Raw genomic sequence first — 15571 nt, 5'->3', positions numbered from 1 at the left:
CCTTAAGTATGGATTACACCTCAACATAAAGAAAAATCCTCACAACTGGACCAATAAGCAACATCATGATAAATAGGGAAAGGAAGTTGTCAAGAATTTCATTTTACTTGGATCCACAATCAACACCCATGGAAGCTGCAGTCAATAAATCAAATGATGCATTGCATTGGGCAAATCTGCTGCAAAAGACCTCTTTGAAGTGTTGAAATGCAAAGATGTCACCCTGAAGACTAAGGTGCGCCTGACCCAAGCCATGGTGTTTTCAACTGCCTCCTATGCATGTGAAAGCCGGATGATGAGAAGGAAGACCGAAGAAGAACTGATGCCTTTGAACTGTAGTGTTGGAGAAGAATATTGAATATACCATGGACTGCCAATAGAACGAACAAATCTGTCTGGAAGAAGTACAACCAGACTGCTCTTTAGAAGCAAGGGTGGTCAGACTACATCTCACATACTTTGGACATGTTATCACGAGGGATCAGTCCCTGGAGAAGGACATCGTGCTTGGTAAAGTAGAGGGCCGGTGAAAAAGAGGAGACCCTCAATGAGATGGACTGACACTGTGGCTAAAACTGTGGGATTAAGCATAAAGATTGTCAGGATGGTACAGGACAGTGTTTCGTTCTATCGTACATAGGGTCGCTATGAGTCAGAACTGACTGGACAGCACCTAACAACAACAGCATGAGTCAGAATTGACTCAATGGCACACAACAATAAACATCATTTAATTCCAAGAAAATTTATAAAGAAGAATAGAAATGTTCCCACTCAGCAGCACCATGGAAGGCCTGGCGATCTGCTTCAGTAAAGACTGCAGCCAAGAAAACCCCATGGAGCAGTTCTATTTTGTAACACATACAGTTGACACGAGTCAGAATCAACTCAACGGCAAACAATAACAACAGAAATGTTTTAGGGAAATTAAGTATAGTGTTAATATTTTTATGCTAGGCAATCTTAGTATTTTGTATTGGTAAAATTCAAGAGAATTTAGTCTATTAAAGTAATAGGTCAGCCTTGTAATCACTATCTGAAATGTATAATCAATTATTTTAGAATTATGATTTTAATCAGAAGGTTCACTATTTATACACAGTATTGAAACATTTAAGAGAATTTAAGAAGCCTTGGATTTATAAACATTATGTAAGTACTCAGTGAGGTTTTCTGAAAAACTGAAGTTCATTAAAACGAAATTTTTAATTTATAAATTAAGTTCAACATTTTAAAGATGTTCAAGTTTATAAAATACAACAAATATTCAAAGACCCTTAACAGCAACTGTTAAAATTTGCTAGACTTTAAATAGGATTAGATTTGAAGGTTGATCCTAAAAGTTTAGAACTTAGTTTTTAAATTTTAGCTTTTATAAATTGAATAGCAATTTTTAAAACAAAAGACGACTCTAAATAGGCTTTTTTGCCTACAAAAGCCATTTCAACGGGCATTAAAAAAAAAAAAAAAACAAACTCACATATAGCCAGTGGTGGCTCAATTTTCAAGAAATTTGCAATCTGATTGTTAAAAGGTCATTATTAAAAGCTAGTACAATTAAATATATTAAAAATGAAGGTAATAAATATTCAAAACTCATCAGTTCTTAATTCTTTCATTACTATACATGCTCTTGAGGTTATTTCTGCCTACTGTATCTATTAAGTAGAAATATACAGTTGTGTGCTACTGCACATCCTTTCCTAATTCCACATTCAATAATGTCATCTTCAAACTCATTGCCATCGAGTCAATTCCGACTCATAGTGACCCTACAGGACAGAGTAGAACTGCTCCAGAGGGTTTCCAAGGAGTGGCTACTGGATTCAAACTGCCAACCTTTTGGTTAGCAGCCAAAAGCTTAACCATTGTGCCACCAGGGCTCCAATGTCATGTTAGTAGCTTGAAATTGGTCATACTGGGAATATTTACAACATGAAAATTGGCAAACTCTACAAGTAACAGCTACCCTTCCACACGCCCCCATCTGGTTCTCAAACATTTACCAGCAAGCCACTGCATATAACACTTCCCCATCCTTACAGACTAAGCCAATGATTTTTTTTTTTGTATATAAAAATAAATGTTATTTTTTGCTCAGACATGCACAATTCCTCATAGAAGTATCTGAACTTTGCAGAATTTCCAATACACTATTTGTAATTCTACCAGTTTTTTTTTTTTTTCCCACCACTCATCAAAACATGGTGGATTCTATGCATAATGGTACAACCATTGTGGAAAACAGTGTGGCAGTTCCTCAAAAAACTAGAACTAGAATTATCATATGCCCAGCAGTCCCACTGCTAGGAATAAACCCAAGGGGCTTGAGAGCAGCAACACAAATAGACATACGTACACTAATATTCACTGCAGCACTATTCACAACCGCCAAAAAGTGGAAACGACCTAAATGCCCATCAACGGATAAATGGATAAATAAAACGTGGTACGTACTTAGACTGGAATACTACTCAGTCAGAAAGAAAAATGAAGCCCTGATACATGCTACATGGAGCTTGAAGACACTATGCTGAGTAAAATAAGTCAACAACAAAAAGACAAATACTACTTGGATTCCTCTACATCAACAAAAAGAACACCGAAGAGGAAATAACCAAATCAATACCATTCACAGTAGCCCCCAAGAAGATAAGATACTTAGGAATAAATCTTACCAAGGATGTAAAAGACCTATACAAAGAAAACTACAAAGCTCTACTACAAGAAATTCAAAAGGACATACTTAAGTGGAAAAACATACCCTGCTCATGGATAGGAAGACTTAACATAGTAAAAATGTCTATTCTACCAAAAGCCATCTATACATATAACGCACTTCCGATCCAAATTCCAATGTCATATTTTAAGGGGATAGAGAAACAAATCACCAATTTCATATGGAAGGGAAAGAAGCCCCAGATAAGCAAAGCACTACTGAAAAAGAAGAAGAAAGTGGGAGGCCTCACCTTACCTGACTTCAGAACCTATTATACAGCCACAGTAGTCAAAACAGCCTGGTATTGGTACAACAACAGACACATAGACCAATGGAACAGAATTGAGAACCCAGATATAGATCCATCCACGTATGAGCAGCTGATATTTGACAAAGGACCAGTGTCAATTAACTGGGGAAAAGATAGCCTTTTTGAACAAATGGTGCTGGCATAACTGGATATCCATTTGCAAAAAAATGAAACAGGACCCATACCTCACACCATGCACAAAAACTAACTCCAAGTGGATCAAAGACCTAAACATAAAGACTAAAACGATAAAGATTATGGAAGAAAAAATTGGGACAACCCTAGGAGCCCTAATACAAGGTATAAACAGAATACAAAACATTACCAAAAATGATGAAGAGAAACCCGATAACTGGGAGCTCCTAAAAATCAAACACCTATGCTCATCTAAAGACTTCACCAAAAGAGTAAAAAGACCACCTACAGACTGGGAAAGAATTTTCAGCTATGACATCTCCGACCAGCGCCTGATCTCTAAAATCTACATGATTCTGTCAAAACTCAACCACAAAAAGACAAACAACCCAATCAAGAAGTGGGCAAAGGATATGAACACACATTTCACTAAAGAAGATATTCAGGCAGCCAACAGATACATGAGAAAATGCTCTCGATCATTAGCCATTAGAGAAACGCAAATTAAAACTACGATGAGATTCCATCTCACACCAGCAAGGCTGGCATTAATCCAAAAAACACAAAATAATAAATGTTGGAGAGGCTGCAGAGAGACTGGAACTCTCATACACTGCTGGTGGGAATGTAAAATGGTACAACCACTTTGGAAATCTATCTGGCGTTATCTTAAACAGTTAGAAATAGAACTACCATACAACCCAGAAATCCCACTCCTAGGAATATACCCTAGAGATACAAGAGCCTTCATACAAACAGATATATGCACACCCATGTTTATTGCAGCTCTGTTTACAATAGCAAAAAGTTGGAAGCAACCAAGGTGTCCATCAACGGATGAATGGGTAAATAAATTGTGGTATATTCACACAACGGAATACTACGCATCGATAAAGAACAGTGACGAATCTTTGAAACATTTCATAACATGGAGGAACCTGGAAGGCATTATGCTGAGCGAAATGAGTCAGAGGCAAAAGGACAAATATTGTATAAGACCACTATTGTAAGATCTTGAGAAATAGTAAACCTGAGAAGAACACATACTTTTGTGGTTACGAGGCGGGGAGGGAGTGAGGGTGGGAGAGGGTTTTTTATTGATTAATCAGTAGATAAGAACTGCTTTAGGTGAAGGGAAAGACAACACTCAATACATGGAAGGTCAGCTCAATTGGACTGGACCAAAAGCAAAGAAGTTTCCGGGATAAAATGAATGCTTCAAAGGTCAGCGGAGCAAGTGCGGGGGTCTGGGGAACATGGTTTGCGGGAACTTCTAAGTCAATTGGCAGAATAATTCTATTATGAAATCATTCTGCATCCCACTTTGAAATGTGGCGTCTGGGGTCTTAAATGCTGACAAGCGGCCATCTTAGATGCAGCAGTTGGTCTCAACCCACCTGGAGCAAGGGAAAATGAAGAACACCAAGGCCACACGACAACTAAGAGCCCAAGAGACAGAAGGGGCCACATGAACCAGAGACCTGCATCATCCTGAGACCAGAAGAACTAGTTGGTGCCCGGCCACAACCGATGACTGCCCTGACAGGGAGCACAGCAGAGGACCCCTGAGGGAGTGGGAGATCAGTGGGATGCAGACCCCAAATTCTCATGGAGAGACCAAACTTGATGGTCTGACTGAGACGGGAGGAATCCCGGCGGCCATGCTCCCCAGACCTTCAGTTGACACAGGACAGGAACCATCCCCGAAGACAACTCATCAGAAATGAAAGGGACTGGTCAGCGGGTGGGAGAGAGACGCTGATGAAGAGTGAGCTAATTATATCGGGTGGACACTTGAGATTGTGTTGGCGACTCTTGTCTGGAGGGGGGATGGGAGGATAGAGAGAGAGGGAAGCCGGCAAAATTGTCAAGAAAGGAGAGACTGAAAGGGCTGACTCAAGAGGGGGAGAGCAAGTGGGAGTAGGGAGTGAGACGTATGTAAACTTATATGTGACAGACTGTTTGGATTTGTAAACGTTCACTTGAAGCTTAATAAAAGTTATTAAAAAAAAAAAAGACAAATACTGTATGACCTCACTTACATAAAAGATAAAAACAAGCAAATATATACAGATCAAAATTTATTAGTGGTACCAGGGTCAGGAGAGATGGGGAAAGGGGAAGCTTTAGCTTATGCAGCACTGAGTTTCTGTTTATGGTGATGGAAAACTAATTCACACTGATTAAGGGTAATGGGTGCACTGATTAATGTAATTGATGTCAGTAAGTTGTACACCTGTGACAAGTTGAATTGGCAAATGTTGTGATATTTATTTTTACAAAACAAAAAAAAAAAAGCAGCTGCTGAGGCTGCTTATGTACAACCAAACACCTCACGGGATTTGCTTTCTTGGTTTGGAGATTTAGGGTCATGGGTTAATGGGACATTCCAGGTTATGGGCCTAATAGTTGTTTTTAGTGTGTCTGTTCTACCTCCTAGTTCTTTGCATAGTGCCTGGGATCTTAAAAGCTTCTAAGCAGTCATCCAAGGTACAGTTGGTCTCTATTTGCCTGGAGCAGCAAAGGAAGAGGGAGAGTCATGAAAAGGAGAAAATGGAAGGCTTGCACAATTACCTCCATGAACTAATGCCTCCTTTGCCCCATGAGACCAGAAGAACTGGATGGTGCCTGGCTACCATTACTCAATATTTTGATCAAAGATTCTACAGAGGAATTCTGATCAAAAGGAGAAAAAATATAGAACAGAATTCCAAATTCTCACGGCATCTAGTCCCTGAAACTGTTGCCCTGAGATAACCTTTAAGCCTCATACTTTGAAACAATAATATCCCCTTCTTTAAACCAAACAATGGATTAGCTTATTTGGTAAAGAACGTTTGCCTTGAGCATCTTGCTCTTTTGAAGAGCTATCTATATGGCATAAAATTGACAACAGGGACTCGAAAGGTCTGAGAGAAAGCTTAGGAGGCAGTGAGTTCACGCTAATGAGGGAGGAACAACATGGCGAAGGAGGGCAAGAATGGCGACACAACTTGAAGAAGGTAATTAGTATCACTGCATTATACATGTACAAATTGTTGAATTGGTGTATGTTTTGCTATGTATATTTTCGACAATAAAAAAAAGTAGATTCTAGCTGAGAGTGACCTAATGGAAAAAGATGTCAAATCTGCACTACTTTACATTTCCATTCTAAGATGATGAACGTATGGATAAAATAAATGGGTTTATAGCAAGGTAAGGCATATTAAACAACATCTAACATAAGAGATGGAGGGAGGGAACACTCTGAGTTTCATGTATTAAGAAAAACCTCAGGCAAAAGCTGACCTGATACTCCAGTAAAGGAGCTCCACTCCAAATAAAGGAAAGAACATGAAATAGTGTTTAACAGCTGTAATATGCTAACTTAACGAAGTAACTTTACTAACTAACCAACCAGTTACCAGTGGATTCTGGCTCGTGGTGAGCCCATGTATGTCAGAATAGAACTCTGCTCCAGAGGGATTTTTGATGGCTGATTTTTCAGAAGTAGACCTTCAGGCCTTGCTTCCAAAGCACTGCTGGGTAGACTCGAACCTCCACCGTTTCAGTTAGCAGCCAAGCTAACTGAAAGTGTTTCCCCTCTTTCAGTTACGAGCTAACCATTTGCACCACCCGGTAACTCCAAATATCGCCTAATTATTCTAGGGCAGTCCCAAAGATTCACCAAGAATATAAGGGGAGTTCTAAAGACAGCTAAGTACGTAAGGTTTGACCAGAACAATGTTCATAGAGACAATGATGTAAAATAGGTAGGAAAAAGTAAACTGAACAAGACTGAAACTGAGAGGGAATGAGATGGCAGGCTGTAAAATGACTGGGACTTTTACTCAGACTTTTAAGGGTTTGGGCTTTAATCTGAAAGGCAATAGGGAGCTAATAGAGGTTTAAGAGCAGGGGAGGGGAGATTTATCTGGCAACACAGTACAGGATGGCGTAAAGGAGCAAAACACTTTATTTTTGAAATTTGTGAAGTGGACAAAAAATTACATTACATAAAACCTCAAACTAAAGACTTAAATAAGATATTGCTAAAAATCAACTAAAACTCAAAACTCAAAGAGTATATAGTCTATGATTTCGTTTATATAAAATGCAAACCCATCTACCGGGACAAAAAGCCAATCGGTGGTTACTTTGGGCTAGAGGAGGGATGGACTACAAAAGGGCATAAGGGATTTTGTGAGCGACAGAAATGCTCTGTACCTTCATAATGATGGGTGTAAATAACTGTAAACATTTATCAAGCATTCCTCCATAAAGCTGATAAGGAAAAAATCAAAGTCACACAAACCAATTAGACATTTGATGATATGTAATTAGGCATAAACAGAAAAGTTATGTAAATGACAGCAGTTTTTAGAGCCATAATACCAAACTTCTAGTCTCCCTCTTTCGTTTTACTGGCTCTCAGCATCTATGTTATTAGGCACTGCCCAGCCAGTTTCCGCTCATAGCAACCCCATGTGACATAGAAGAACTGCCCTATAGGGTTTTCTAGGCTGTAATCTTTATGGGAGCAGATCAACAGGTCTTTCTCCCGCAGAGCTGCTGGGTGGATTCAAACCACAACCTTTTGGTTAGCAGCTGTTGCGCCACAGGGCTCCTTCTCAGCATCTACAAACCAAAAAAAAAAAAACCAAACCCCTTGCCGTTGAGTTGATTCTGACTCAGAGTGATCCTGTAGGACAGAGCAGAACCGCCCCATAGGGTTTCCAAGAAGCAGCTGGTGGATTTGAACAGCAGACCTTTCGGTTAGCAGCCTAAGGTCTTAACCACGCCGCCACTAGGGCTCCACTCATTATCTATAATCACTGTCAATTCTTTTCTTCAGATATTGTGTACAAATAAAACCTCATTTCATAACTCTCCTTCATCCCACTCCCATGCTATCCAGTCCCTTCCAACCCCTCCCAACAACAATCTCTAGGAGGCAGAAGGATAATTTTACCGTACAAACTTCCTACTAACCAAGTGTCCTGGACGCATGGGACTCTAAACCACCAATCATTCCATATTAGGGAAACGGAAAGGAAGAGTAGCCTCCTCATTCTATCTTCATGTTTCTGTTCCTCTGCCTATAATTTTGTTACGGTATTTACCACACTGTTCTGCAATGATTGATATTTTTCTTTCTCTTTTAGACTAGTAAACTCTTTGCAGGCAGAGAGTGTACCTTGTACGTCTCTGCAGCCTCAGAGCCTATCACATAGCAAGTTCTCAAGTGTTCGGTGAATGTTCTTCCTTCCCCTTCATATTGAATTATCAAAATCCTAACCATCCACGAAGATGCTGCTACCAGTAAGGTCTTTTAAGATCTAGCTTAAACGTCAGTTCCTTCTTGAAGATGTTCCTAATTTTCTGACTGGAAATCCCTTGTAACTTCGCTACCGCTGTTGTTGTTAGGTGCTGCCGAGTCGATTCCAATACATAGCGACCCTATGTACAACAAAATGAAATATGGCCCAGTCCTGCACCTCCTTAAAATCATTGCTGTGTTTGAGCCCACTGTTGCTGCCACTGTGCCAATGCATCTCGTTGAGGGTCTACCACTGCTAGAACCTGAGGCAGTATGGTGTAATAGTTAAGTTTTTGGGTTTTGGTGTCAGACCTAAGTTCAAATGTAGGTTCTGCCATTCACCTCTGACCTTATGCAAATTACTAAATCTAACAACATCACAGCTAATACTTACCATGTGCCAGGCACTGTTCTAAGAGCTTTACATGAATTAACTCATTCAATCTTCAGAAAAACCCTATGCTGAGGGCACAGAGAAGTTAAATTACGTGCCCAATGTCACACAGCTAGTAAGTAGCAGAGCTACTTCCAATCTCAAAAGTCCAGCTTCAGAGTCCATACTCTTAACCTCTATACTGTATTGCTTCTCATTAAGCCTTATTTTCTCATCTGCATAATGGGGATAACATTACCTATCTCACAGGTATATAAAGTACTTCACAAATAGCAAGAGCTCCAAAAAGATACTGCTTTGCCTTAGCCATTTTCTACATATGCTCCACGAAGGCACAGGATCTGTCTTATCTGTGTATTCCTCTCACTGTACTTAGCATAATAAATTTTAAAAAACAAAACCAGTTGCCATTGAGTTAACTCTGGCTTAGGGTGACCCCAGGAGTGTCAGACTAGAATTGTGCTCCGTAGGGTTTTCGATGGCTGATTTTTCTAAAGTATAACACCAGGCCTTTCTTTGGAGGTTCCTCTGGGTGGACTGGAATGGCCAACCCTTCGGTTGGCAGCCAAGCACTTAACTGTTGTGCCATCCAGGAATTCCAGTATAATAAATGTTCTTTTTGCTGTGTGCTGTCGAGTCAATTCCAATTCATAGCAACTCTGACAGAGTAGAACTGCTCCATAGGGTTTCCTACGCTGTAATCTTTATGGGAGTAGATCGTCAGGTCTTTTCTCCCAAGGAGTGGCTGGTGTGTTCAAACCATTAACCTTTCTGTTAGCAGCCTGGTGCTTGACCACTGTGCAACCAGGGCTCCTTCAGTACAATAAATAGTAGGCCCAGAATACATATTTCTTCCAAGAAACACCTGTGGCACCTTGACAAATGTTCTGTGCAGGCTGAAAAGAATGATCAATTCTAACCAAAGGAATTGGGAATTATGTATGAGAGGATGTGACACTGAGCTAGTTGAAGGGAGTAAGGAGAGGTTGTATACCTACTTCCCTAAACGGCAATTTTAAGTAGTGCAAAATACAAATTCAAGAAAAACTCTTGGACTAATCAGGATAATCCTTAACAGAAGAATATTATAAAGACATCCAAAGAAAACAAAACTGGGCTCTAAAGATGCACTGAGGTACAGGAAACAAAAAGGGGCAACCTTCTCTAATGAAAAAATATAGCAGTATTGCCAATACCATCTCAACATAGGATCTAGAAGGCCAAGATGGTATAAAGTTGAAGAAGAAAATTAGGGCACTTAAATTTCAAGATCACTATGCTTTTTTTTTTATGCTATGCCACTAATTGGAAACCCTGGTGGCACAGTGGTTAAGTGTTACGGCTGCTAACCAAAAGGTCAGCAGTTCGAATCCACCAGGCACTCCTTGGAAACTCTACAAGGCAGTTCATCTCTGTCCTCTATAGAGTTGCTATGCGTCGGAATCCACTCGACAGCAACGACTATTTGCCACTAATACTGGGTTGTCTACCCAAATATCCTGAGGGCTTCCACCTTAATACTAAGTGATCTCAAGGGCAAGTATAGTTTAGGGTTCCAAATCAGAACTCAGAGGTGGTCCAGGGAAATGTAGGTGCAGTCCGCTGGGGTCCGCCTGGACAAGGCGAGCTGACAGGGGCTGAAAACAGCAAAATTGCTTTTGTGGGGCCTACGACCGCCTCCCAGAGCGCCCCAGAACCTGGAGTAGCGGTGAACTGCTAAACCTAGTCTCTCCGGAATCCGTGGGAAATCGCTCGGATTAGAGGATCCATGAGTTTGCCGCCTTACAATGCCTAAAACAATAAGCACTCCCAACTCTCACTTACAAAGCACCCTACAGTCTCCATTCGCTCCCCTTCCTCTTTGGGAAGAAGGGAACGTGAAGACATCGTCTCCTACTTCACCCCTAGCAGGCCCGGAATCAGACGGGAGCTAAAAATAGGGAGCGGACGAACCCTAAAGACTGGGAGTGATCCGACAGGCAGACCCACTCAAGCCCTCATCCCAGGGATCAGAGGTCGGCCGGGCCCCGCAGTGGCGGCTTCGAAAGGACAAGGGGAACCCAGGGAAACCGAAGGTGGCCAGCCTCACCTGCCTCTTGTTCATCCGCCGTACATCGTCCAAAAAGTCTAGAGACAGCATGATGAGGCCAGAGAGCAGGACACGATCCGGAGCGAGCGCGCGCTCTAACCCGCCGGAGGAGCAGCGAGTGCACTGGCCGCGCTCACACCGGACAAGCCCCCGCGGCGCCTGCACTTCCGCTTCCGGGGCTGGCTGGAACCGGCGCGGCCCCGCCCCTTCGCGGAGGGACAAAGGGACTCGCGACAGTCCTAGTCTATTCTCCGGGCCTGGCCTCGTCTTAGAGCGTCTGCCCGCTCTGCCCCTCGCCTGCCGAGAAACAGCTGGAGTCCACCTCCCGCGCCCAGACCGGAGACCCCTCAAGGCGGCGGTGACCCGGCGTTACGGGAGCAGCTGCCCCGCAATCTCCTGAAGGCGGGCCCTCGTGGACGCCTGGCCAATCGGGAGCCGCTTCTCCAGCTTGGGCGGGCAGAGACGGCCTCTGAGTGGTCGCCGTGTCCCTGCGCCGGGCCGCCGGTCCGGGTGTGGCGCTGGACGTGTCGCCAGGCTATGCGTTCTCTGGTCGGGGCGAGTCTCCAGCGCTCTGAGGGGATGGTCTAGTAAGTGCTTTTTGCGTAAGGGTGGAGGGCATGTGAGCCATCCAAAACACTGTCTGAATCTCCCAGCGGTTTACAGCCCCGTTAGACGACAAGTCGCTACAATTAGACAACCGCCAAACAGTCTAGTGTGGTGAGAACACCAGCGGTGAGGGTTGTCAGGAAGTCCTTTCCTCCCTGGCGCTGACTCCAGTAACAGGATTTGACTTTGTCTCCCTAAACTCTACTGCTGGTTTGTTTGTTTGTTTGTTTGTTTTTACCTCGGGCTCCTAGATGTGACCCTCTTCTCGCTGCCGTCTGTCTCCTCTGTATAAACAGGGTTTGCTTTGACTGTTCTGAGCTTCTAAAGTCCACTTCCGCGGACAGGAACCAGAGCTGATCTCTTGCTATGGTGTCTTTTCTTATTCGAAATACTAGTTTTCTCACATTAGGGGAAGCTGAGTGAAAGGCATACTGGAACTCACTGTCCTACCACTGCACTTCTTCAGTATATCTAAAATTATTTTTTAAAAAGTTTACAAATATATTGGAGGATGGCTGTAATCAAAAAGACAGTACGAGTTTTGGTGAGGATGTGGAGAAGTTGAGACCTTCGTATACTATGGTAAAATAGGGCAGCCAGTTTGGTAAATAGTCTGGCAATTCCTCAAAAGGTTAAATATAAAGCTACCATATTTAACATCTGTTCCTCTCCTAGGCATATACCCAAGAGAAATGAAAACGTCCACACAAAAGCTTGCACTTGAATGTTCATAGCAGCAATATTTGTAGTTTCCAAAAAGTGCAAACAACTCAAATGTCTGTCAATTGATGAGTAGATAAATAAAAGGCCGTATATGCATACCATGGGATATTATTTGGCAATAAAGAAGATTGCCAAACATGCTACAACATGGATGACCCTTGTTGTGAAATGAAGCCAGTCACAAAAGACCATTTATTGTATGACTCCATTTATGTAAAATGTCCAAACGAGGCAGATCCGTATAGACAAAAAGTAGCAGTTGGCTTGGGGCTGGAAGAATTAGAAGAAATGGGGAGTTCACTGCTAATGGGTTATACAGAACTTATTTTAGGGGTGAAGGAAATGTTCTAAAATTGATCATAGTGATAGTTGCACAATCCTGTGAATGTGTTAGAAATCATTGAATTGTACACTTTAAATGGATGAAATGTATGGTATGTAAATTATATATCAGTAAAGTTCAAGAACCCGTTAGTGTTTTGTTCATGGTTAAATTCCCAGTGCCAAATAAAGAGTCTGGCACATATTAAGGTATCCAATAAATATTTGTTGAATTTGTTGAGAGATATATGTGCGTGTGTATGTGTGTGTGTGTTTGCATTCCAACTGCCCTGGGCACCCCATATTTATTGAGTTAAAAAAGGAATTACTGATTTCTTCAAATTAGGAAGGCCTATGGAGAAAAATACATGTAAGCTCTCACAACAGTGCCTGACACATAAGAGACACTCAATACATATTTGTTGATAAATATTGGATATGGATTCTAACCTAAATTCTAGAACCACTTGACATATGCTTGCTAATGTTGGATTTGAATCTGAAGATGAGTGTCAGCAGCAGCCATTTAAATGGCTATGAGCCTCTATCCATCTTTTGTATGGTGAGGAAAAGAGTCCTAAGAGAGGTAAAAAGTCCTGTGAGACTTTGTTGTTACTAGGTTCTAACTCATAATGACCGTATATACAACAGAACAAAAACCTGATCAGTCCTGAACCATCCTCACAATCATTGTTATGCTTGAGCCCATTTTCTCAACCACTGCATCATTCCATCTCATTGAGGGTCTTCTTTTGCGCTGACCCTATATTTTATCAAGCATGATGTCCTTCTCCAGGGACTGGTCCCTCCTGATAACACGTCCAAAGTATGTGAAACGAAGTTTCACCATCCCTGCTTCCAAGGAGCACTCTGACTGTATTTCTTCCAAGACGGACTTGTTCATTTTTCTGGCAGTCCAAGGTATATTCAATATTCTTCACCAACATCATAATTCAAAGACATCAATTGTTTTTCAGTCTTCCTTATTCATTGCCCAGCTTTTGTGTGCTTACCAGGCGATTGGAAATACCATGGCTTGGGTAAGGTGCACCTTAGTCCTCACAGTGACATCTTTGCTTTTTAACATTTTAAAGAGGTCTTTTGCACCAGATTTGCCCAATGCAATATGTCATTTGATTTCCTGACTCCTGCTTCCATGGGCATTGATTATGGATTGAAGTAAAATGAAATCCTTGACCGTCAATCTTTTCTTCACTTATCATGATATCACTTATTGGTCCAGTTGTAAGGATTTTTGTTTTCTTTACGTTGAGGTATAATCCATACTTAAGGCTGTGGTCTTTGATCTTCATCAGTAAATTGCTTCAAGTCCTCTTCACTTTCAGCAAGCAAGGTTGTGTCATCTGCGTATTGCAGGCTGTTAACGAGTCTTCCTCGGACCCTGAAACCACGTTCTTCTTCATACAGTCCAGTTTCTCAAATTCTTTGCTCAGCATACAGATTAAATGTGTATGATGAAAGGATACAACCCTGACGCACACCTTTCATGACTTTAAACCACACAGTATCCCCTTGTTCTGTTTGAACAACTGCATCTTGTTCTATGTACAGGTTCCTCATGAGCACAATTAAGTGTTCTAGAATTCTCATTTTTCACAATGTTAGCCATGATTTGTTACGATCCACAGAGTCGAATGCCTTTGCATAGTTAATAAAACACAGGTAAACACTGGTATTTTCTGCTTTCAGCCAAGATCCATCTGACATAAGCAATGATATCCCTTGTTCCGTGTCCTCTTCTGAATCTAGCTTGAATTTCTGGCAGTTCCCAGTCGATGTACTACTGCAATCACTTTTGAATGATCTTCAGCAAATTTTTATTTTTTACTTTATTTTTTGTTATTGTACTTTAGATGAGAGTTTACAGAACAAACTAGTTTCTCATTAAACAGTTAGTATACATATTGTTTTATGACATTGGTTAACAACCCCATGACATGTCAACACTTTCCCTCTTAACTTTGGGTTCCCCATTACCAGTTTTCCTGTTCCCTTCTGCCTTCTAGTCCCTGTCCCTGGGCTGGTGTGCCCCTTTAGTCTCGTTTTGTTTTATGGGCCTGTCTAATCTTTGGCTGAAGGGTGAACCTCAGGAGTGACTTCATTACTGAGCTGACAGGATGTCTGGGGGCCATACTCTCAGGGTTTATCCAGTCTCTGTCAGGCCAGCAAGTCTGGTCTTTCTTTTTGAGTTAGAATTTTGTTTTACACTTTTCTCCAGCTCTCTGCAACCCTCTATTGTGATCCCAGTCAGAGCAATAAGTGGTGGTAGCCGGGCACCATCTAGGTGTACTGGACTCAGTCTGGTGGAGGCTGTGGTAGATGTGGTCCATTAGTCCTTTGGACTAATCTTTCCCTTGTATCTTTAGTTTTCATCATTCTTCCTTTCTCCCAAAGGTGTGAGACCAGTGGAGTATCCTAGATGGCTGCTCACAGGCTTTTAAAACTCCAGATGCTACTCACCAAAGTAGAACGTAGAATATTTACTTTATAAACTATGTTATGCCAATTGAGCTAGATGTTCCCCAAGACCATGGTCCCCAGGGCCTACAGCCCTGCAATTCAGTCCCTCAGGCTATGTCTATGGAGCTTCCATGACCTTGCCTTGTACAAGTTGTGCGGGCTTCCCCAGTATTGTGTACGGTCTTACCCTTCACCAAAGTTACCACCTATCTATTGTCCATTTAGTGTTTTTGCATCCCCACCTCTTCCCTCCCTCGTAACTGTCAAAGATTGTCTCTTTCTGTGTGTAAACCTTTTCATGAGTTTTTACAGTAATGGTCTCATACAATATTTGTCCTTTTGTGATTGACTTATTTCACTGAGTGTAATGTCATCCAGATTCATTCATGTTGTGAGATACTTCACAGGTTCATGGTTGTTCTTTATCGTTATGTAGTACCCCATTGTGTGTATGTACCGCAGTTTGTTTAACGACTCATAGCATCTAGATG

General features: G+C 41.7%; 1 protein-coding gene and 1 long non-coding RNA gene across 2 annotated transcripts in view; one reads left to right on the top strand and one right to left on the bottom strand.

Moving 5' to 3' along the window:
• The window catches only part of SEC11A (SEC11 homolog A, signal peptidase complex subunit), a 43692-nt gene extending 32517 nt beyond the window's left edge, over positions 1–11175 (bottom strand). Inside the window, exon 1 of the mRNA XM_049905638.1 lies at positions 10950–11175. Coding sequence (XP_049761595.1) covers positions 10950–11000 — 51 coding nt within the window. The 5' untranslated portion in view covers positions 11001–11175. The remainder of the gene's footprint in view (positions 1–10949) is intronic.
• LOC126087814 (uncharacterized) overlaps positions 11157–15571 on the top strand; it is a 35979-nt gene continuing 31564 nt past the window's right edge. Inside the window, exon 1 of the long non-coding RNA XR_007519880.1 lies at positions 11157–11536. This is a non-coding gene — a long non-coding RNA (uncharacterized LOC126087814). The remainder of the gene's footprint in view (positions 11537–15571) is intronic.

The sequence above is a fragment of the Elephas maximus genome, chromosome 13 (assembly GCF_024166365.1).
Source record: "Elephas maximus indicus isolate mEleMax1 chromosome 13, mEleMax1 primary haplotype, whole genome shotgun sequence".
In the NCBI taxonomy this organism is placed as follows: domain Eukaryota; kingdom Metazoa; phylum Chordata; class Mammalia; order Proboscidea; family Elephantidae; genus Elephas; species Elephas maximus.
The sequence above is the reverse complement of the archived record's forward strand: the minus strand, read 5'-3'. Positions and strand labels throughout refer to the sequence as shown.